The sequence below is a fragment of the Aegilops tauschii genome, chromosome 5 (assembly GCF_002575655.3).
Source record: "Aegilops tauschii subsp. strangulata cultivar AL8/78 chromosome 5, Aet v6.0, whole genome shotgun sequence".
Lineage (NCBI taxonomy): Eukaryota > Viridiplantae > Streptophyta > Magnoliopsida > Poales > Poaceae > Aegilops > Aegilops tauschii.
In genome coordinates, this window is record NC_053039.3 from 367,120,929 (window position 1) to 367,145,226 (window position 24,298).

Genomic DNA, 24,298 nt, shown 5'->3' on the forward strand with positions numbered 1-24,298 from the left:
TTGTCTCCAACCTTGCAATCTTTTCTCTTTGTCAATGATGAAGCTGTCTTCGTTAGAATCAGAAGCTGTCTGAGAATTTATACATAATAAAATGAAATGTGTTGGGTCTATATTCCTTTTGCTTGAAGTAACTACATTTAGCAAAACAACAACTACTACAGTATTATTTTTGTTTCAACACAAGAGAAGTTCACACAACACCATTGAATCACTCTGCAACCCTTTCCTGCTTGTAAATTTATGGGGACATTTGAAAGCAAAAAATCAGTCAAATAGTTTGAGGCCATCGCCGACATCTTCGCAATGCCTGACGTGCCGGAGAACGGCGCCGAGGTCCCCCTTCTTCTTGGCCCTGCAGTCGTAGCTCGGCGCCGCGTGGAAGCACGGCTCCATGGACGTCGCCTGGACGCAGGGCGGGTCGGCCGCCGTCTGGTTCCTCGGCGCCAGCAGCAGCCACGGCTTCACCCCGGCGAGGCCGTGCCCGACGTATCCCACGGTGGACCAGCCGCTCACCACCGACACGTCGCAGTAGCTCTGCAGGAACATCTCCACCACCGCCTTCTGGTTGTGCGAGTGGTTCCCGCCGCCGACGTCGACGGGCTGCAGCACGCTGACGGTCTCGCCGGTCACGGTCGCGTGCTCGTGGTACATGGACTTGAGCTTCTCGGCGTACTCCGGGTGCTCCGAGCTGACGAGCACCGCCTTGGACGTCGCCCCCGCCGCAGCCTCATGGAGGACGCCCGGGGTCGTGTCCACCTCCGGCAGGATCTTCTCCTGGCTCGTGCATGCCGAGACCTGCTTGAAGTACTCCTCGAACGGCACGGGGTTCCAGGCGAAGGTGGCGATCTGCAGACCGATCTTTTCTTGGAAGCTGGCCATGTACGGCGTGTAGTAGCTCGTGATGAGCTCCCACACCTCGTTGGACGGGTGGAAGAGGTACCTCCCGACGTGGTGGAACGCCGTGTCGCTCGCCGGGAACATCCACCGGAGCTCCTCCTCGAACTGCGGCACCAGGAACAGCCCCGGGGCGAAGTAGAGGTTGGAGCGCAGGATCACCCAGTTGATATTGCCGAGGACGGTCTGGTCCTCGTCGCAGAAGAAGAGCTGCTCCGGCTGCTGGTAGTCGTGCTCCAGGTGGACGTACGCGTACGGCGGCAGCGACTCCGCCCGCAGGTCGTCGTCCTTGTTGTTCTTGGCGGCCCGGATGAAGTTCCCGTAGCTGCGGTCGCTGCCGCGGCGGAGCCCCTTGATGCGGTCGGCGAGGAAGCCCCCGGCGGGGAGCTCCCACGTGGCGCCCGGGAAGGGCTCGCAGAAGAGGCCGGCCATGTCGTCGGCGAGCTGCAGGAGGAGGACGCGGCGGGTGAGCAGCGCGTAGAGGAAGGCGGACGCGATGGAGAGCACGCGGTCGCCGATGTGGCCGGAGGTGGGCGCCCACACGAGGTAGCGGCACTCCACCAGGCCCATGCTGTGCGGGGACGGGAGCTGCATCAGCGACTTCTTGTAGGAGAGCGTGCCCGGGCCGCACTTGCGGTGGAGCGCCTCGTACTTGCGCAGCCGGGAAGCCAGGTACGGCGACGGCGAGTGCGGCGACGCCCTGCTGCGGTGGAGGGACGACGCGTACCGGCTCAGGCAGGACCCCTCGCTGACGTCCGGCGACAGGAGGCCGCCGAGCAGCCTGTCCCGGCTCGCCGGCGCCGAGTCCGAAGACTCTGACTGAGCCGTCGCGTTCTCTGAAACCATCGTTCGTCAAGGAGTGAGCGAGTGAGTGAGTGGACATATGCCTCCATGATCATGATCATGGTCATGTGTGAAAATGCAATCGTGTCATGTACTACCGTGGCGCGCGGTGACGCTGAGGCCCAGATGCCACACGTCGGAGAGGTTGGGGGAGAGCGCGAGGAAGAGCGGCAGGGAGAAGAAGCAGAGCGTCACGAGCAGGCCGACGAGCCACACGGCGCTCCTCGTGGCTGCCGGTGGCTGCGGCGGCGGCCGGCGGGACACCCGCGTCGCCGGCTTGCTGTCCATTGGTTTCTTCTTCGCCGCGATCGAGCGCCTTGCTGGTGCACGAGCTCAACCGAGCATGCTTGGAACTCACTAGCCCAACCGAGCAAAGTTGACGGAGAATTCGGACTTGGAGGTTTCACCTTTTTGCCACTCGAAGTAACGACGTAAGTTGTGTGAGATACAAACTTCCGTTGTTTATGTGCGTAGATGACTCTCGTATTCTCTTCTTTCACATGCTTCCTAGTGAATTCAGCGCCTCGAGATGAGTGGCCGGTGTCCTCTGTTTTTTTTTAAATGGATGCACATTTTCGTCACTCGGGCCCAGACAATCAGCAGACAAAGCCCATTTGCATTGCAGCACTACAGATCGAGCGAATCAGAAACTACAGTCTGCCGTATCGCTCCCCTCTCGTTAGGGTTACCCGTCCTCTCGGCGACTCTGGGAGCCGCCGTTGAGATCTACCTCTCCCCTCGCCGATCTTCCCCCTGATCCCTGGCCGGACTTGGACTGAATACGGGGCGATCCCACATCGCTGCCCGGTCTCGGACTAGCTAGGGTTTGGGGTGTAAGAGGGTAGCTAGGGTCTCTCCGCCCGGTGATTTTCTCTTGTTCGTCGGGTTAGGGTTTTGCATTGATGGCGAGTTCGGCTTCAGGCGCGGGCTCGGGACCGGATGATGTTGAGGAGATGATGAAGAATCTGGGTTTAACGGAAGATACCTAGATGATGTGGTCTTCGAGGAACAACAGGTTCCAGGCCGTAGCAAGGGTTCATACTCCAAAAAACTACAACCAGTATTGGTTCTTCCGCAACATGAGGGCTGCGTGGGATCTGGCCTAGGAAGTTAAAATCCGCCCGCTCGAGAGTAACCTATACATGATGCAGTTCTCGTGCTTGGGCGATTGGGAGCGTGTAATGGCCGAGGGCCCATGGACTTTCAAGGGCAATGCGGTGGTGCTGGCTGAGTATGATGGATTCACAAAGCCATCGGAGGTTAACTTGGACATGCTGGATATTTGGGTCCAGATACACGACCTGCCTGATGGTTACTTTCCGATTTGGGTCCAGATACACGACCTGCCTGATGGTTACTTTCCGATGGTGAAAGCGCTGGCTGGAAAGATTGGTGAACTCATATATGCTGAACCGAAATCCCAAGATTTTGAGGGAAACTTTGTGCGTGTCAGGGTGAAGATAAATGTCCATAAACCACTCAAGAACGCTGTCTTGGTGGTGAAGGAAGGCAAGAGGAAGTTTTTCTTGGTTAAATACGAACGATTGCCCGATTGGTGTGCTGTGTGTGGCCATCTGGGTCATCAATTCAAGGAACATGGTGATGGCGTTCATCCACCTCAAGCCTTGGTTTTTAAAAACCTGAGGGCGTCATGGTTCAGAGGCCCGGGTTGGGGGCCAGGAGAGGGAAGAGGACGCGGTCGTCAGGGACGTGGCCGGGGACGTGGACGTGGAGCATCACAGAGGAACCAGCGGGACTGGCAGGATCAGGAGCCTGAAGATCATGAGGGAGATGTTTCTATGGAGGAAGCAGAAAAAAATAGGAAGAGGGGTGCAGTGCTTAAAAGCTCAACATCAGCTATGCTTGCAAGCAACCCGTTACTTCTGCCGCCTCCACCGGAGCCTACAACTAGCTCCCCATCGAAGCAAGAACCGAAGAGGACCAAGACGACTCTACCCTCGAGCGACAACACCATGGTGAAGAACCTAGTTCTAAACATTGATAATGATGCGCGTTTGGTGGGCTCCCAAGTGGGGTCGCGCCTAGCGCAATGAGTCTTTTGTATTGGAACTGTCGCGGGGCTGGCAAACCCGCGACGGTTCGTGAGCTTCGTGATCTCACGAGGCAACATGCCCCCTCTATCACATGTATCCTTGAAACACAAATAGAGGGTTCTAGAGTTGAAAACTTGGTCGGTTCTTTAGGCTATAATAAAAGCTTCGCTGCAAGCAGTTCTGGTAGAAGCGGAGGATTAGGTATTTTCTGGAATGAAGAAATAAAGCTTGAGGTTGTGGGTTACTCAAAGTATCATATTGATGTTATAGTTGATGAGATGGTGGACATTCAGACCAGGGTAACTTTCGTCTATGGAGAGGCGAGAACAAATGAACGTTACAAAACATGGGACATGCTTCGTGGTATTGCAGGAACGAGCACAATGCCTTGGTTGGTGCTGGGTGATTTTAATGAAGTAATCCACGCACACGAACATGATGGTGTAGGGAACCGAAGCCAAGCTCAGATGGATTTGTTCCGAGATGCACTAGATACATGCGGCCTTTCTGATATCGGCTACTCAGGACAAGTTGGACGTTTGAAAAAAGGGTGACAGGAGGTACTTATACAAGGGTCAGATTGGATAGGGGAGTAGCCAACCCAGCTTGGTCCATAGCTTTTCCAGGGGCAGAGCTTCGACACCTGACCACGGCAGCTTCAGACCACGTACTGCTGCTAGTTCATTACAACGACGTGCATGCATGCAGAAGGGTCCCACGGCCTTTTAAATACGAAATATGCTGGGAGAGGGACGAGGCTTTGCCGGCAGTAGTGGAGACAGCATGGGGAGGAGCGGCGGCAGATTCGGTCAGCACGCTACAGGGCAGGCTGCAGTCGCTGGCGGGCGATTTGTCGCACTGGGACCGCACACACTTTGGTAATGTTAGGCGGGAAATAGCTCAATTAAAAAACAGCTACAGGAGCTACGGGAGATCCCAGGCAGATCAGGCCCCAATCATTTGGAAATAAAGGTGATTGACCACTTGATTGAGCTTTACCACTGGGAGGAAATGCTCTGGCGGCAACGGGCCAAGTTGGAGTGGCTTGTGCATGGGGACAAAAACACATGTTTTTTCCATTTGCGTGCTAGCCGGAGAAGAAGGAAAAATCAAATTAAAATGCTACAGCGACCAGATGGACAGATGACAGAGAATTTAGCTGAGATGGAGGCGCTAGCAACTTCTTTTTATGAGGACTTGTACACCTCGGAGGGGGTATCTAATATGAATGAGGTCCTTGATACCGTTCCTCGCAAAGTGACTCAGGCTATGAATGACACACTCAATGCCCCGTACAACCGAGATGAAGTCAAGACCGCACTATTCCAAATGTTCCCTATCAAAGCACCAGGCCCTGACGGATATCCATCACATTTTTTCCAGCGGCATTGGCAAGTATGTGGCGACGACGTTACAAAGGTGGTACTAAAAATAGTGGAGGGCACCGAGTCAGCCGAGTGTATCAATGAAACGGTACTGGTATTGATCCCCAAGGTAAAAAACCCTACACCATTGTCCCAGTTTCGTCCCATTAGCTTATGCAATGTCTTGTACAAGATAGCGTCGAAGGTAATAGCTAACAGGCTCAAATTAGTTTTACCTGACATCATTTCTAAGGAGCAGTCGGCCTTCGTCCCGGGCAGATTGATAACAGACAACATCATCACAGCTTAGGAGTGCTTGCATTTCATGAAAAGGAACAAAGCAAAAAAGCATCAGTCCTGTGCCTTGAAGCTTGACATGATGAAAGCCTATGACAGGGTCGAGTGGGAGTACTTGAGGGCTATAATGCTTAAGCTGGGCTTCACTGATAGATGGGTGGACATTGTGATGAGCCTAGTTACAACAGTGAAGTTCTCTCTGCTTTTCAATGGGAAGAAATTGCAAGAGTTTATACCTTTGAGAGGAATCGGACAGGGGGACCCAATATCTCCATACTTGTTCTTGTTGGCAGCAGAGGGCCTTTCGTGCCTTCTAAAATCCAGAGAAGAGTCATCCAATTTGCATGGTTTACAGGTTGCACCTACGGCGCCACCAGTGAATCATCTTCTATTTGCAGATGACAGCCTGCTGTTCTTCAAGGCCAATAGTGGGGTGCTACTGAGGTAAACCAGGTGCTGAATATCTATTGTCAGGCAACATGGCAATGAATTAATTACTCAAAATCCTCGATCTTCTTTAGCAAGGGGGTGTCCGAGACCACAAGGGTGGAGATAAAAGCTTTGTTGAATGTTCCCAATGAAACTCTTAATGAGAAATACTTGGGGATGCCGTCAGATATTGGAAATTCAAAAAATGGTGCTTTTAAGTATTTAAAAGACCGTTTGTGGAGCAAGGTGCAGGGATGGATTGAAAACACCATGTCAACAGCTGGCAAGGAAGTTCTAGTCAAGTCAGTGGCTCAAGCGGTGCCTGTTTTCTCCATGTCATGCTTCAAACTACCCAGGGGCCTATGTGAACATCTGAATATGTTGATAAGGAAGTTTTGGTGGGGTAGCAAGTATGGAAAAGAAAGCCACATTGGGTCGCTTGGCAAACAATGACACAACCAAAAGGGATGGGCGGTCTTGGTTTCAAGGACTTTGAATTGTTCAACCTTGCCATGCTAGCCAGGCAAGCATGGCGGTTATTACAGCACCCCGAGACTTTAAGTGCTAGACTTTTGAGAAGCATTTACTATCCACAATCTGACATTCTCCAAGCCAATCTGGGCGGACACCCTAGCCAAGTCTGGAGAGCTATAGTCGAAGGAAGAGATACCCTGAAACAAGGATTGATCAGACGGGTCGGAAACGGGGAGTCAACATACATATGGCGGGACAATTGGCTACCACGGGACGAGATGATGCGCTCGTATGGGTGTTTGACAGCGAACCCGCCTTCCAGAGTGTCAGAGTTAATTGACCACACGTCCGCGTCATGGGACAGGGCTAAGGTTGAAGCGACCTTCTTGCCAATGGACACTCGAGTGATAATGGGCATTCCCCTATGCACCCGCAACTTACCTGACTTCTGGAGTTGGCATCACGAGAAGCATGGAGTTTTTTCAGTAAAATTAGCATACAGAATGCTTGTGGCCACTAAGTGATAACCCACAAGTATAGGGGATCAATTGTAGCCTCTTTCGATAAGTAAGAGTGTCGAACCCAACGAGGAGCTAAAGGTGTTGGAGAACGTAGTAATTTCAAAAAGTTTCCTACGCACACACAGGATTATGGTGATGCATAGCAACGAGAGGGGAGAGTGTTGTCCACGTACCCTCATAGACCGAAAGCGGAAGCGTTAGCACAACGCGGTTGATGTAGTCGTACGTCTTCACGATCCGACTGATCAAGTACCGAACGCACGACACCTCCGAGTTCAGCACACGTTCAGCTCGATGACGTCCCTCGAACTCCGATCCAGCCGAGCTTTGAGGGAGAGTTTCGTCAGCACGACGGCGTGGTGACGATGATGATGTTCTACCGACGAGGGCTTCTCCTAAGCACCGCTACGATATTATCAAGGTGGATTCTGGTGGAGGGGGGCACCGCACACGGCTAAGAGATCAATGATCAATTGTTGTGTCTATGGGGTGCCCCCTGCCCCCGTATATAAAGGAGCAAAGGGGGGGAGAGGCGGCCGGCCAGGAGGAGGCGCGCCAGGAGGAGTCCTACTCCCGGTAGTAGGACTCCCTGCCTTCCTTGTTGGATTAGGAGAAGGGGGGAAGGAGGAGGGAGAGAGGAAGGAAAGGGGGGCGCCGCCCCCCCTCCTTGTCCAATTCGGACTAGAGGGGGAGGGGGCGCGGCCTGCCCTGGCCGCCCCTCCTCTTCTCCACTAAGGCCCATGTAGGCCCATTAAACCCCCGGGGGGTTCCGGTAACCCCCGGTGCTCCGGTATATATCCGATAACCCCCGGAACCATTCCGGTGTCCGAATATAGTCGTCCAATATATCAATCTTCATGTCTCGACCATTTCGAGACTCCTCGTCATGTCCGTGAGCACATCCGGGACTCCGAACTACCTTCGGTACATCAAAACACATAAACTCATAATATAACCGTCATCAAACTTTAAGCGTGCGGACCCTACGGGTTCGAGAACTATGTAGACATGATTGAGACACGTCTCCGGTCAATAACCAATAGCGGAACCTGGATGCTCATATTGGCTCCCACATATTCTACGAAGATCTTTATCGGTCAAACCGCATAACAACATACGTTGTTCCCTTTGTCATCAGTATGTTACTTGCCCGAGATTCGATCGTTGCTATCTCAATGCCTAGTTCAATCTCGTTACCGGCAAGTCTCTTTACTAGTTTCGTAATACATCATCCCGCAACTAACTCATTAGTTGCAATGCTTGCAAGGCTTTAAGTGATGTGCATTACCAAGTGGGCCCAGAGATACCTCTCCGACAATCGGAGTGACAAATCCTAATCTCGAAATACGCCAACCCAACAAGTACCTTTGGAGACACCTGTAGAGCACCTTTATAATCACCCAGTTACGTTGTGACGTTTGGTAGCACACAAAGTGTTCCTCCGGTAAACGGGAGTTGCATAATCTCATAGTCATAGGAACATGTATAAGTCATGAAGAAAGCAATAGCAGAATACTAAACGATCGTGTGCTAAGCTAACGGAATGGGTCAAGTCAATCACATCATTCTCCTAATGATGTGATCCCTGTTGGAAATATGCCCTAGAGGCAATAATAAATTGGTTATTATTATATTTCCTTGTTCATGATAATCGTTTATTATCCATGCTGAAATTGTATTGATAGGAAACTCAGATACATGTGTGGATACATAGACAACACCATGTCCCTCGTAAGCCTCTAGTTGACTAGCTCGTTGATCAATAGATGGTTACGGTTTCCTGACCATGGACATTGGATGTCGTTGATAACGGGATCACATCATTAGGAGAATGATGTGATGGACAAGACCCAATCCTAAGCCTAGCACAAGATCGTGTAGTTCGTTTGCTAAGAGCTTTTCTATGTCAAGTATCATTTCCTTAGACCATGAGATTGTGCAACTCCCGGATACCGTAGGAATGCTTTGGGTGTACCAAACATCACAACGTAACTGGGTGGCTATAAAGGTGCACTACAGGTATCTCCGAAAGTGTCTGTTGGGTTGGCACGAATCGAGACTGGGATTTGTCACTCCATGTAAACGGAGAGGTATCTCTGGGCCCACTCGGTAGGACATCATCATAATGTGCACAATGTGACCAAGGAGTTGATCGCGGGATGATGTGTTACGGAACGAGTAAAGAGACTTGCCGGTAACGAGATTGAACAAGGTATCGGGATACCGACGATCGAATCTCGGGCAAGTAACATACCGATAGACAAAGGGAATTGTATACGGGATTGATTGAATCCCCGACATCGTGGTTCATCCGATGAGATCATCGTGGAACATGTGGGAGCCAACATGGGTATCCAGATCCCGCTGTTGGTTATTGGCTGGAGAACGTCTCGGTCATGTCTGCATGGTTCCCGAACCCGTAGGGTCTACACACTTAAGGTTCGATGATGCTAGGGTTATAGGGAATAGATATACGTGGTTACCGAATGTTGTTCGGAGTCTCGGATGAGATCCCGGACGTCACGAGGAGTTCCGGAATGGTCCGGAGGTAAAGATTTATATATGGGAAGTCCCGGTTTGGCCACCGGAAGAGTTTCGGGCGTCACCGGTAATGTACCGGGACCACTGGAGGGTTCCGGGGTTCCACCGGGAGGGGCCACCAGCCCCGGAGGGCCCTATGGGCTGTATGTGGAGAGGGACCAGCCCCTTAGTAGGCTGGGCACCTTCCCTCCCAGGGCCCATGCGCCTGGGGGTTTGGGGGAACCCTAAGGGGAGGCGCCCCCCTTGCCTTGGGGGGCAAGGCAACCCCCCTGGCCGCCGCCCCCTCCTCAGATTGGATCTAAGGGGGCCGGCCCCCCTCTCCCTTGCCCCTATATATATGTGGGGGGTGGGAGGGCAGCAGCAACCCAAGTTCTAGCGCAGCCCTTCCCCTCTTCCATGTCCTCCTCCTCTCCCGCGGTGCTTGGCGAAGCCCTGCGGGATTGCCACGCTCCTCCATCACCACCACGCCGTCGTGCTGCTGCTGGACGGAGTCTTCCCCAACCTCTCCCTCTCTCCTTGCTGGATCAAGGTGTGGGAGACGTCACCGGGCTGCACGTGTGTTGAACGCGGAGGCGCCGTGGTTCGGTGCTTAGATCGGAATCAACCGCGATCTGGATCGCTACGAGTACGACTCCTTCATCCGCGTTCTTGCAACGCTTCCGCTTAGCGATCTACAATGGTATGTAGATGCACTCCCCTTCCCCTCGGTGCTAGATTACCCCATAAATTGATCTTGGTGATGCGTAGAAAATTTTGAATTTCTGCTACGTTCCCCAACAATCCCGTTAATCAAATGACAACTCATGTCAATGGCTAGGAAACATAACCATCTTTGATCAACGAGCTAGTCAAGTAGAGGCATATTAGTGACACTCTGTTTGTCTATGTATTCACACAAGTATTATGTTTCCGGTTAATACAATTCTAGCATGAATAATAAACATTTATCATGATATAAGGAAATAAATAATAACTTTATTATTGCCTCTAGGGCATATTTACTTCAGTCTCCCACTTGCACTAGAGTCAATAATCTAGATTACACAGTAATGATTCTAACACCCATGGAGCCTTGGTGCTGATCATGTTTTGCTCGTGGAAGAGGCTTAGTCAACGGGTCTGCAACATTCAGGTCCGTATGTATCTTGCAAATTTCTATGTCTCCCACCTGGACTAGATCCCGGATGGAATTGAAGCGTCTCTTGATGTGCTTGGTTCTCTTGTGAAATCTGGATTCCTTTGCCAAGGCAATTGCACCAGTATTGTCACAAAAGATTTTCATTGGACCCGATGCACTAGGTATGACACCTAGATCGGATATGAACTCCTTCATCCAGACTCCTTCATTTGCTGCTTCTGAAGCAGCTATGTACTCCGCTTCACACGTAGATCCCGCCACAATGCTTTGTTTAGAACTGCACCAACTGACAGCTCCACCGTTCAATGTAAACACGTATCCGGTTTGTGATTTAGAATCGTCCGGATCAGTGTCAAAGCTTGCATCGACGTAACCATTTACGACTAACTCTTTGTCACCTCCATAAACGAGAAACATATCCTTAGTCCTTTTCAGGTATTTCAGAATGTTCTTGACCGCTGTCCAGTGATCCACTCCTGGATTACTTTGGTACCTCCCTGCTAAACTTATAGCAAGGCACACATCAGGTGTGGTACACAGCATTGCATACATGATAGAGCCTATGGCTGAAGCATAGGGAACATCTTTCATCTTCTCTCTATCTTCTGCAGTGGTCGGGCATTGAGTCTTACTCAACTTCACACCTTGTAACACAGGCAAGAACCCTTTCTTTGCTTGATCCATTTTGAACTTCTTCAAAACTTTGTCAAGGTATGTGCTTTGTGAAAGTCCAATTAAGCGTCTTGATCTATCTCTATAGATCTTGATGCCCAATATATAAGCAGCTTCACCGAGGTCCTTCATTGAAAAACTCTTATTCAAGTATCCCTTTATGCTATCCAGAAATTCTATATCATTTGCAATCAGCAATATGTCATCCACATATAATATCAGAAATGCTATAGAGCTCCCACTCACTTTCTTGTAAATACAGGCTTCTCCAAAAGTCTGTACAAAACCAAATGCTTTGATCACAGTATCAAAGCGTTTATTCCAACTCCGAGAGGCTTGCACCAGTCCATAAATGGATCGCTGGAGGTTGCACACTTTGTTAGCTCCTTTTGGATCGACAAAACCTTCCGGTTGCATCATATACAACTCTTCTTCCAGAAATCCATTCAGGAATGCAGTTTTGACATCCATTTTCCAAATTTCATAATCATAAAATGCGGCAATTGCTAACATGATTCAGACAGACTTAAGCATCGCTAAGGGTGAGAAAGTCTCATCATAGTCAATCCCTTGAACTTGTCGAAAACCTTTCGCAACAAGTCGAGCTTTATAGACAGTAACATTACCGTCAGCGTCAGTCTTCTTCTTGAAGATCCATTTATTCTCAATGGCTTGCTGATCATCGGGCAAGTCAACCAAAGTCCACACTTTGTTCTCATACATGGATCCCATCTCAGATTTCATGGCCTCAAGCCATTTTGCGGAATCTGGGCTCACCATCGCTTCTTCATAGTTCATAGGTTTGTCATGGTCAAGTAACATAACCTCCAGAACAGGATTACCGTACCACTCTGGTGCGGATCTTACTATGGTTGACCTACGAGGTTCAGTAACAACTTGATCTGAAGTTTCATGATCATCATCATTAACTTCCTCACTAATTGGTGTAGGTGTCACAGGAACCGATTTCTGTGATGAACTACTTTCCAATAAGGGAGCAGGTACAGTTACCTCATCAAGTTCTACTTTCCTCCCACTCACTTCTTTCGAGAGAAACTCCTTCTCTAGAAAGATTCCAAAGTTAGCAACAAAAGTCTTGCCTTCGGGTCTGTGATAGAAGGTGTACCCAACAGTCTCTTTTGGGTATCCTATGAAGACACATTTTTCCGATTTGGGTTCGAGCTTATCAGGTTGAAGCTTTTTCACATAAGCATCGCAGCCCCAAATTTTAAGAAACGACAACTTTGGTTTCTTGCCAAATCACAGTTCATAAGGCGTCGTCTCAACGGATTTTGATGGTGCCCTATTTAACGTGAATGCAGCCGTCTCTAAAGCATAACCCCAAAATGATAGCGGTAAATCAGTAAGAGACATCATAGATCGCACCATATCTAATAAAGTACGATTACGACGTTCGGACACACCATTACGCTGTGGTGTTCCGGGTCGCGTGAGTTGCGAAACTATTCCGCATTGTTTCAAATGAAGACCAAACTCGTAACTCAAATATTCTCCTCCACGATCAGATCGTAGAAACTTTATTTTCTTGTTACGATGATTTTCAACTTCACTCTGAAATTCTTTGAAGTTTTCAAATGTTTCAGACTTATGTTTCATTAAGTAGATATACCCATATCTTCTTAAATCATCTGTGAAGGTGAGAAAATAATGATACCCGCTGCGAGCCTCAATATTCATCGGACCACATACATCAGTATGTATGATTTCCAACAAATCTGTTGCTCCCTCCATAGTTCCGGAGAACGGCGTTTTAGTCATCTTGCCCATGAGGCACGGTTCGCAAGTACCAAGTGATTCATAATCAAGTGGTTCCAAAAGTCCATCAGTATGGAGTTTCTTCATGCGCTTTACACCGATATGACCTAAACGGCAGTGCCACAAATAAGTTGCACTATCATTATCAACTCTGCATCTTTTGGCTTCAATATTATGAATATGTGTATCACTACTATCGAGATTCAACAAAAATAGACCACTCTTCAAGAGTGCATGACCATAAAAGATATTACTCATATAAATAGAACAACCATTATTCTCTGATTTAAATGAATAATTGTCTCGCATCAAACAAGATCCAGATATAATGTTCATGCTCAACGCTGGCACCAAATAACAATTATTCAGGTCTAAAACTAATCCCGAAGGTAGATGTAGAGGTAGCATGCCGACCGCGATCACATCAACTTTGGAACCATTTCCCACGCGCATCGTCACCTCGTCCTTAGCCAATCTTCGCTTAATCCGTAGTCCCTGTTTCGAGTTGTAAATATTAGCAACAGAACCAGTATCAAATACCCAGGTACTACTGCGAGCATTAGTAAGGTACACATCAATAACATGTATATCACATATATCTTTGTTCACCTTGCCATCCTTCTTATCCGCCAAATACTTGGGGCAGTTCCGCTTCCAGTGACCAGTCTGTTTGCAGTAGAAGCACTCAGTCTCAGGCTTAGGTCCAGACTTGGGTTTCTTCTCCTAAGCAGCAACTTGTTTGCTGTTCTTCTTGAAGTTCCCCTTCTTCTTCCCTTTGCCCTTTTTTCTTGAAACTGGTGGTCTTCTTGACCATCAACACTTGATGCTCCTTCTTGATTTCTACCTCCGCAGCCTTTAGCATTGCGAAGATCTCGGGAATTGTCTTATCCATCCCTTGCATGTTATAGTTCATCACGAAGCTCTTGTAGCTTGGTGGCAGTGATTGAAGAATTCTGTCAATGACGCTATCATCTGGAAGATTAACTCCCAGTTGAATCAAGTGATTGTTATACCCAGACATTTTGAGTATATGCTCACTGACAGAACTATTCTCCTCCATCTTACAGCTGTAGAACTTATTGGAGACTTCAGATCTCTCAATCCGGGCATTTGCTTGAAATATTAACTTCAACTCGTGGAACATCTCATATGCTCCATGACGTTCAAAACGTCATTGAAGTCCCGGTTCTAAGCCGTAAAGCATGGCACACTGAACTATCGAGTAGTCATCAGCTTTGCTCTGCCAGACGTTCATAACGTCTGGTGTTGCTCCTGCAGCAGGTCTGGCACCTAGCGGTGCTTCCAGGACGTAATTCTTCTATGCAACAATGAGGATAATCCTCAAGTTACGGACCCAGTCCGTGTAATTGCTACCATCATCTTTCAACTTTGCTTTCTCAAGGAACGCATTAAAATTCAACGGAACAACAGCACGGGCCATCTATCTACAATCAACATAGACAAGCAAAATACTATCAGGTACTAAGTTCATGATAAATTTAAGTTCAATTAATCATATTACTTAAGAACTCCCACTTAGATAGACATCCCTCTAATCCTCTAAGTGATCACGTGATCCAAATCAACTAAACCATGTCCGATCATCACGTGAGATGGAGTAGTTTGAATGGTGAACATCACTATGTTGATCATATCTACTATATGATTCACGCTCGACCTTTCGGTCTCAGTGTTCCGAGGCCATATCTGTTATATGCTAGGCTCGTCAAGTTTAACCTGAGTATTCCGCGTGTGCAACTGTTTTGCACCCGTTGTATTTGAACGTAGAGCCTATCACACCCGATCATCACGTGGTGTCTCAGCACGAAGAACTTTTGCAACGGTGCATACTCAGGGAGAACACTTATACCTTGATAATTTAGTGAGAGATCATCTTATAATGCTACCGTCAATCAAAGCAAGATAAGATGCATAAAAGATAAACATCACATGCAATCAATATAAGTGATATGATATGGCCATCATCTTCTTGTGCTTGTGATCTCCATCTCCGAAGCACCGTCATGATCACCATCGTCACCGACGCGACACCTTGATCTCCATCGTAGCATCGTTGTCGTCTCACCAACTTATGCTTCTACGACTATGGCTACCGCTTAGTGATAAAGTAAAGCATTACAGGGCGTTTGCATTGCATACAATAAAGCGACAACCATATGGCTCCTGCCAGTTGCCGATAACTCGGTTACAAAACATGATCATCTCATACAATAAAATTTAGCATCATGCCTTGACCATATCACATCACAACATGCCCTGCAAAAACAAGTTAGACGTCCTCTACTTTGTTGTTGCAAGTTTTACGTGGCTGCTACGGGCTGAGCAAGAACCGTTCTTACCTACGCATCAAAACCACAACGATAGTTTGTCAAGTTGGTGCTGTTTTAACCTTCTCAAGGACCGGGCGTAGCCACACTCGGTTCAACTAAAGTTGGAGAAACTGACACCCGCCAGCCACCTGTGTGCAAAGCACGTCGGTAGAACCAGTCTCGCGTAAGCGTACGCGTAATGTCGGTCCGGGCCGCTTCATCCAACAATACCGCCGAACCAAAGTATGACATGCTTGTAAGCAGTATGACTTGTATCGCCCATAACTCACTTGTGTTCTACTCGTGCATATGACATCTACGCATAAAACCAGGCTCTGATACCACTGTTGGGGAACGTAGTAATTTCAAAAAAATTCCTACGCACACACAGGATCATGGTGATGCATAGCAACGAGAGGGGAGAGTGTTGTCCACGTATCCTCGTAGACCGAAAGCGGAAGCGTTAGCACAACGCGGTTGATGTTGTCGTACGTCTTCACGATCCGACCGATCAAGTACCGAACGCACGACACCTCCGAGTTCAGCACACGTTCAGCTCGATGACGTCCCTCGAACTCCGATCTAGCCGAGCTTTGAGGGAGAGTTTCGTCAGCACGACGGCGTGGTGACGATGATGATGTTCTATCGACGCAGGGCTTCGCCTAAGCACCGCTACGATATTATCGAGGTGGATTCTGGTGGAGGGGGGCACCGCACATGGCTAAGAGATCAATGATCAATTGTTGTGTCTATGGGGCGCCCCCTGCCCCCGTATATAAAGGAGCAAGGGGGGAGAGGCGGCCCGCCAGGAGGAGGCGCGCCAGGAGGTGTCCTACTCCCACCGGGAGTAGGACTCCCTCCCTTCCTTGTTGGATTAGGAGAAGGGGGGAAGGAGGAGGGAGAGAGGAAGGAAAGGGGGGCGTCGCCCCCCTCATTGTCCAATTCGGACTAGAGGGGGAGGGGGCGCGCGGCGTGCCCTGGCCACCCCTCCTCTTCTTCACTAAGGCCCATGTAGGCCCATTAAACCCTTAGGGGGTTCCGGTAACCCCCGGTGCTCTAGTATATATCCGATAACCCCCGGAACCATTCCGGTGTCCGAATATAGTTGTCCAATATATCAATCTTCATGTCTCGACCATTTCGAGACTCCTCGTCATGTCCGTGATCACAACTGGGACTCTGAAATACCTTCGGTACATCAAAACACATAAACTCATAATATAACTGTCATCAAACTTTAAGCGTGCGGACCCTACGGGTTCGAGAACTATGTAGACATGACTGAGACACGTCTCCGGTCAATAACCAATAGCGGAACCTGGATGCTCATATTGGCTCCCACATATTCTACGAAGATCTTTATCGGTCAAACCGCATAACAACATACGTTGTTCCCTTTGTCATCGGTATGTTACTTGCCCGAGATTCGATCATCGGTATCTCAATACCTAGTTCAATCTCGTTACCGGCAAATCTCTTTACTCGTTCCATAAAACATCATCCCGCAACTAACTCATTAGTTGCAATGCTTGCAAGGCTTTAAGTGATGTGCATTATCGAGAGGGCCCAGAGATACCTCTCCGAGAATCGGAGTGACAAATCCTAATCTCGATCTATGCCAACCCAACAAGTACCTTCGGAGACACCTGTAGAGCACCTTTATAATCACCCAGTTACGTTGTGACGTTTGGTAGCACACAAAGTGTTCCTCCGGTATTCGGGAGTTGCATAATCTCATAGTCATAGGAACATGTATAAGTCATGAAGAAAGCAATAGCAGAATACTAAACGATCGTGTGCTAAGCTAACGGAATGGGTCAAGTCAATCACATCATTCTCCTAATGATGTGATCCCGTTAATCAAATGACAACTCATGTCAATGGCTAGGAAACATAACCATCTTTGATCAACGAGCTAGTCAAGTAGAGGCATACTAGTGACACTCTGTTTGTCTATGTATTCACACAAGTATTATGTTTCCGGTTAATACAATTCTAGCATGAATAATAAACATTTATCATGATATAAGGAAATAAATAATAACTTTATTATTGCCTCTAGGGCATATTTCCTTCAAAAGGTAGAACAAATATTCCCTCATGTTCTATCGACCATCGATACAACTCTACGCACGCTTGACGTTCACTTTACCTAGAACAAGAATAAAACTAGAAGTACTTTGTAGGTGTTTTTGGATAGGTTTGCATGATAATAAAGAGCGCGTAAATAAAAGCTAGGGGCTGTTTAGATGAAGACACAACTAAATTAGTTTTAGTAGAGAGGTTTTTGTCACTAGAAAGTTATTTGTCCCTAGGCAATCGATAACTAGAACGGTAATCATTATTGCAATTTTATTTGAGGGAGAGGCATAAGCTAAAATACTTTCTCTACTTGGATCATATGCACTTATGATTGGAACTCTAGCAAGCATCCGCAACTACTAAAGATCATTAAGGTAAAACCCAACCATAGCATTAAAGTATCAAGTCCTCTTTATCCCACACGCAACAACCCCCTTACTCGGGTTTGTGTTTCAGTCACTCACGCAACCCACTATAAGAGAATCATGAACGTATTGCAACACCCTACAGCGGGGATCCCTCATGCTTGCGCGACACAGAGAGCACCATAGGACAGCACCAATAATAAAACATGCAACTCAAACCAATCTTGATCATCAAATAACCCATAGGACAAAACAGATCTACTCAAACATCATAGGATAGCCATACATCATTGGGAAATAATATATAGCGTTGAGCACCATGTTTAAGTAGAGATTACAACGGGTAAGAGAGAAGTTACACCGCTGCATAGAGGGGGGAAGAGTTGGTGATGATGGCGGTGAAGTTGTTGGTGGAGATTGCGGTGATGATGATGGCCACGGCAGCGTTCCGGTGCCACCGGAAGAGAAGGGGATAGGGGGCCCCTTCGTCTTCTTCTTCCTTGACCTCCTCCCTAGATGAGAGAAGGGTTTCCCCTCTGGTCCTTGGCCTCCATGGCGTGGGAGGGGCGAAAGCCCCTCCGAGATTGGATCTGTCTCTCTGTCTCTCTCTGTTTCTGCGTTCTCCTCTGCTGCCCTTTCACCGTTTCTTTTATATCCGAAGATCCGAAACTCCGATTGGATTGAATCTTTCGCCCAGATCTTTCTCATAAAATTAGCTTTATTGCAGCAAAATAAGAGCGTCAACCGCCTTACGGGGTGCCCATGAGGGTCCAGGGCGCGCCCGCCTGCCTCGTGGCCCCCTCGGGCACCGTCTCGCGTTGATTTTACTTCCCAAAAATCATAAATATTCCAAAATAATTCTCCGTCCGTTTTTATCCCGTTTGGACTCCGTTTGATATTGGGTTTCTGCGAAACATAAAACATGCAACAAACAGGAACTGGCACTGGGCACTGGATCAAGATGTTAGTCCCAAAAAATAATATAAAAAGTTGCCGAAAGTATATGAAAGTTGAATAATATTGGCATGGAACAATCAAAAATTATAGATACGACGGAGACGTATCAGCATCCCCAAGCTTAATTCCTGCTCGTCCTCGAGTAGGTAAATGATAAAAAAAGATAATTTTTGATGTGGAATGCTACCTAGCGTAATCTTGATCATGTATCTAATCATGGCATGAATATTAAGACACGAGTGATTCAAAGCAATAGTCTATCATTTGACATAAAGCCAACAATACTTCAAGCCTACTAATAAAGCAATCATGTCTTTTCAAAATAACAAGGCCAAAGAAAGTTTTCCCTACAAAATCATATAGTCTGGCTATGCTCCATCTTCACCACACAAAATATTCAAATCATGCACAACCCCGATGACAGGCCGAGCAATTGGTTCATACTTTTGACGTTCTCAAACCTTTTCAACTTTCACGCAATACATGAGCGTGAGCCATGGACATAGCACTATAGGTGGAATTGTTGGAGAACGTAGCAGAAATTCAAAATTTTCTACGCATCACCAAGATCAATCTATGGAGTAATCTAGCAACGAGGGGAAAGGAATGCATCTACATACCCTTGTAGATCGCGATGCGGAAGCGTTGCAAGAACGCGGATGAGGGAGTCGTACTCGTAGCGATTCAGATCGCGGTTGATTCCGATCTGAGCACCGAAGAACGGTGCCTCCGCGTTCAACACACGTGCAGCCCGGTGACGTCTCCCACGCCTTGATCCAGCAAGGAGAGAGGGAGAGGTTGGGGAAGACTCCATCCAGCAGCAACACGATGGCGTGGTGGTGATGGAGGAGCGTGGCAATCCCGCAGGGCTTTGCCAAGCACCGCGGGAGAGGAGGAGGAGGAAGAGGGGTAGGGCTGCGCCGAAAGAGAGACGTTCTCATGTCTTGGGCAGCCCCAAACCTCAACTATATATAAGGGGGGAAGGGGCTGCGCCCCCTCTAGGGTTTCCACCCCCAAGGGTTGGCGGCCAGCCCTAGATCCCATCTAGGGGGGCGGCCAAGGGGAGGAGAGGGGGGGGCGCCACTAGGGTGGGCCTTAAGGCCCATCTGGACCTAGGGTTTGCCCCCTCCCACTCTCCCATGCGCCTTGGGCCTTGGTGGGGGAGAGGAAGGGCCAAGGCTGCGTCCCCCTCTCCCTTGGCCCTATATATAGTGGGGGGAGGGAGGGCAGCAATACCTAAGCCCCTGGCGCCTCCCTCTCCCTCCCGTGACACCTCTCCCTCCCGTTAGTGCTTGGCGAAGCCCTACCGGGATCCCCGCTACTTCCACCACCACGCCGTCGTGCTGCTGGATCTCCATCAACCTCTCCTCCCCCCTTGCTGGATCAAGAAGGAGGAGACGTCGCTGCTCCGTACGTGTGTTGAACGCGGAGGTGCCGTCCGTTCGGCGCTAGGATCATCGGTGATTTGGATCACGACGAGTACGACTCCATCAACCCCGTTCTCTTGAACGCTTCCGCTCGCGATCTACAAGGGTATGTAGATTCACTCCTTCCCTCTCGGTGCTAGTAAACTCCATAGATTGATCTTGGTGATGTGTAGAAAATTTTGAATTTCCGCTACGTTACCCAACAGTGGCATCATGAGCTAGGTCTATGCGTAGTTTCTATGCACGAGTAGAACACAAAGTAGTTGTGGACGTAGATGTTGCCAATTCTTCTTGCCGCTACTAGTCTTATCTTGTTTCGGCGGCATTGTGGGATGAAGCGGCCCGGACCGACCTTACACGTACGCTTACGTGAGACAGGTTCCACCGACTGACATGCACTAGTTGCATAAGGTGGCTAGCGGGTGTCTGTCTCTCCCACTTTAGTTGGAACGGATTCGATGAAAAGGGTCCTTATGAAGGGTAAATAGAAATTGGCATATCACGTTGTGGTCTTACGTAGGTAAGAAACGTTCTTGCTAGAAACCTATACAAGCCACGTAAAAACTTGCAACAACAATTAGAGGACGTCTAACTTGTTTTTGCAGCATGTGCCTTGTGATGTGATATGGCCAGAAGATGTGATGAATGATATATGTGATGTATGAGATTGATCATATTCTTGTAATAGGAATCACGACTTGCATGTCGATGAGTATGACAACCGGCAGGAGCCATAGGAGTTGTCTTTATTTTTTTGTATGACCTGCGTGTCATTGAATAACGCCATGTAAATTACTTTACTTTATTGCTAAGCGCGTTAGCCATAGAAGTAGAAGTAATCGTTGGCGTGACAACTTCATGAAGACACAATGATGGAGATCATGGTGTCATGCCGGTGACAAAGATGATCATGGTGCCCCGAAGATGGAGATCAAAGGAGCAAAATGATATTGGCCATATCATGTCACTATTTGATTGCATGTGATGTTTATCATGTTTTGCATCTTATTTGCTTAGAACGACGGTTGTAAGTAAGATGATCCCTCACTAAAATTTCAAGAGACGTGTTCCCCCTAACTGTGCACCGTTGCGAAGGTTCGTTGTTTCGAAGCACCACGTGATGATCGGGTGTGATAGATTCTAACGTTCGAATACAACGGGTGTTGACGAGCCTAGCATGTACAGACATGGCCTCGGAACACATGCAAAACACTTAGGTTGACTTGACGAGCCTAGCATGTACAGACATGGCCTCGGAACACAAGAGACTGAAAGGTCGAACATGAGTCGTATAGTAGATACGATCAACATGGAGATGTTCACCGATGATGACTAGTCCGTCTCACGTGATGATCGGACACGGCCTAGTTTGACTTGGATCATGTATCACTTAGATGACTAGAGGGATGTCTATCTGAGTGGGAGTTCAATAATCAGATGAACTTCATTATCATGAACATAGTCAAAAGGTCTTTGCAAATTATGTCATGCGCTTTAGTTCTACTGTTTAAGATACGTTCCTAGAGAAAATTTAGTTGAAAGTTGGTAGTAGCAATTATGCGGACTGGGTCCATAAACTGAGGATTGTCCTCATTGCTGCACAGAAGGCTTATGTCCTTAATGCACCGCTCGGTGTGCTGAACCTCAGCGTCGTCTGTAGATGTTGCAGAACATCTGACATACACGTTTTGATGACTACGTGATAGTTCAGTGCGGTTTAGAATTGTGGCACCAAAGACGTTTTTGAAACATCGCAGAACATGTGAGATGTTCCGAAGACTGAAATTGGGATTTCAGACTAGTGCCCACATCAAGAGGTATGAGACCTCTGACAAGTTTCTTAAGCCTGCAAACTAAGGGAGAAAAGCTCAATCGTTGAGCATGTGCTCAGATTGTCTGAGTGCCACAATCGCTTGAATCGAGTGGGAGTTAATCTCCCAGATGAGATAGTGATGGTTCTCCATAGTCACTGCCACCAAGCTAGTAGAGCTTCGTGATGAACTATAACATATCAGGGATAGTTATGATGATCCTTGAGCTATTCGCGATGTTTGACACCGCGAGAGTAGAAATCAAGAAGGAGCATCAATTGTTGATGGTTAGTAAAACCACTAGTTTCTAGAAGGGCAAGGGCAAAAGGGATACTTCATGAAACAGCAAGTCGTTTTCTGCTCTAGTGAAGAATCCCAAGGTTGAACCCAAACCCGAGACTAAGTGCTTCTTAATGAGGGGAACGGTCACTAAAGCAGTACTACCCTAGATACTTGGTAGATGAGAAGGCAGACAAGGTCGACAGAAGTATATTGGATATACGTTATATGAATGTGTACTTTACTAGTACTCCTAGCAGCACCAGGGTATTAGATACCGGTTTGGTTGCTAAGTGTTAGTAACTCGAAATAAAAGCTGCGGAATAAACGGAGACTAGCTAAAGGTGAGATGACGATATGTGTTGGAAGTGTTTCCAAGGTTGATGTGATCAAGCATCGCATGCTCCCTCTACCATCGAGATTTGGTGTTTGCGTTGAGCATGATTGGATTATGTTTATCGCAATGCGGTTATTCATTTAAGGAGAATAATGGTTACTCTGTTTATTTGAATAATACCTTCAATGGTCTTGCACCTAAAATGAATCTCGATCGTAGTGATACACATGTTCGTGCCAAAAGATATAAAATAGTAATGATAGTTCCACACACTTGTGGCACTGCCATTTGAGTCATATTGGTATAGAACGCATGAAGAAGCTCCATGTAGATGTATCTTTGGACTCAGTCGTTTTTGAAAAGATTGAGGCATGCGAACCATGTCTATTGGTAGATATGCATGAAGAAACTCCATGCAGATGGATCGTTTGGACTCACTTGATTTTGAATCACTTGAGACATGCAAATCATACCACATGGGCAAGATGACTGAAAGGCCTCGTTTTCAGTAAGATGGAACAAGAGAGCAACTTGTTGGATGTAATACATTTTGATGTGTGCAGTCCAATGAGTGCTGAGGCATGCAGTGGATATCGTTATGTTCTTACTTCACAGATGATTTGAGTAGATGCTGAGTGTATTTACTTGATGAAACACAAGTCTGAATTATTGAAAGGTTCAAGTAATTTCAGAGTGAAGTTGAAGATCGTCGTGACAAGAGGATAAAATGTCTGTGATATGATCATAGAGATGAGTATCTGAGTTACGAGTTTGGCATACAATTAAGACATTGTGGAAAGTGTTTCACAATTAATACCGCCTGGAACACCATAGTGTGATGGTGTGTCCGAACATCATAGCTGCACCCTATTGGATATGGTGCATACCATGATGTCTCTTATCGAATTACCACTATCGTTTATGGGTTAGGCATTAGAGACAACCACATTCACTTTAAAAGGGGCACCACGCAATTCCGTTGAGACGACACCGTTTAGAGAAACCTAAGTTGTCGTTTCTTAAAAGTTTGGGGCTGCGATGCTTATGTGAAAAAGTTTCAAGCTGATAAGCTCGAACCCAAAGCGGATAAATACATCTTCATTGAAAACCCAAAACAGTTGGGTATACCTCCTATTTCAGATCTGGAAGCAAAAGTAATTGTTTCTAGAAACGAGTCCTTTCTCGAGGAAAAGTTTCTCTCGAAAGAATTGAGTGGGAGGATGGTGGAGACTTGATAAGGTTATTGAACCGTCACTTCAACTAGGGTGTAGCAGGGCACATGAAGTTGTTCCTGTGGCACATACACCAATTGAAGTGGAAGCTTATGATAGTGATCATGAAACTTCGGATCAAGTTACTACCAAACCTCGTAGGACGACGAGGATGCGTAATACTTCAGTAGTGCGTGATCCTGTCTTGGAAGTCATGTTGTTGGACAACGATGAACCTATGAGCTATGGAGAAGCGATGGTGGGCCCATATTCCGACAAATGGTTAGAAGCCATGAAATCCGAGATAAATGGATCTTTAAGAAGAAGACGGACATGGACGGTAATGTTACCGTCTATGAAGCTCGACTTGTGGAAAAGAGTATTTTCACAAGTTCAAGGAGTTGACTACGATGAGATTTTCTCATCCGTAGCGATGCTTAAGTCCGTCGGAATCATGTTAGCATTAGCTGCATTTATGAAAATCTGGCAGATGGAT

At 47.6% G+C, this 24,298-nt stretch overlaps 1 protein-coding gene across 1 annotated transcript in view; it reads right to left on the bottom strand.

Moving 5' to 3' along the window:
• Positions 1-57: 57 nt before the first annotated feature.
• LOC109763239 (galactoside 2-alpha-L-fucosyltransferase) overlaps positions 58-24,298 on the bottom strand; it is a 31,593-nt gene continuing 7,352 nt past the window's right edge. Inside the window, exons 2-3 of the mRNA XM_020322088.4 lie at positions 1,836-2,244; positions 58-1,730 (exon numbers count right to left, since the gene is read on the bottom strand). Of these exons, the coding sequence (XP_020177677.1) occupies positions 265-1,730; positions 1,836-2,025 (1,656 nt within the window). The 5' untranslated portion in view covers positions 2,026-2,244 and the 3' untranslated portion in view covers positions 58-264. The remainder of the gene's footprint in view (positions 1,731-1,835; positions 2,245-24,298) is intronic.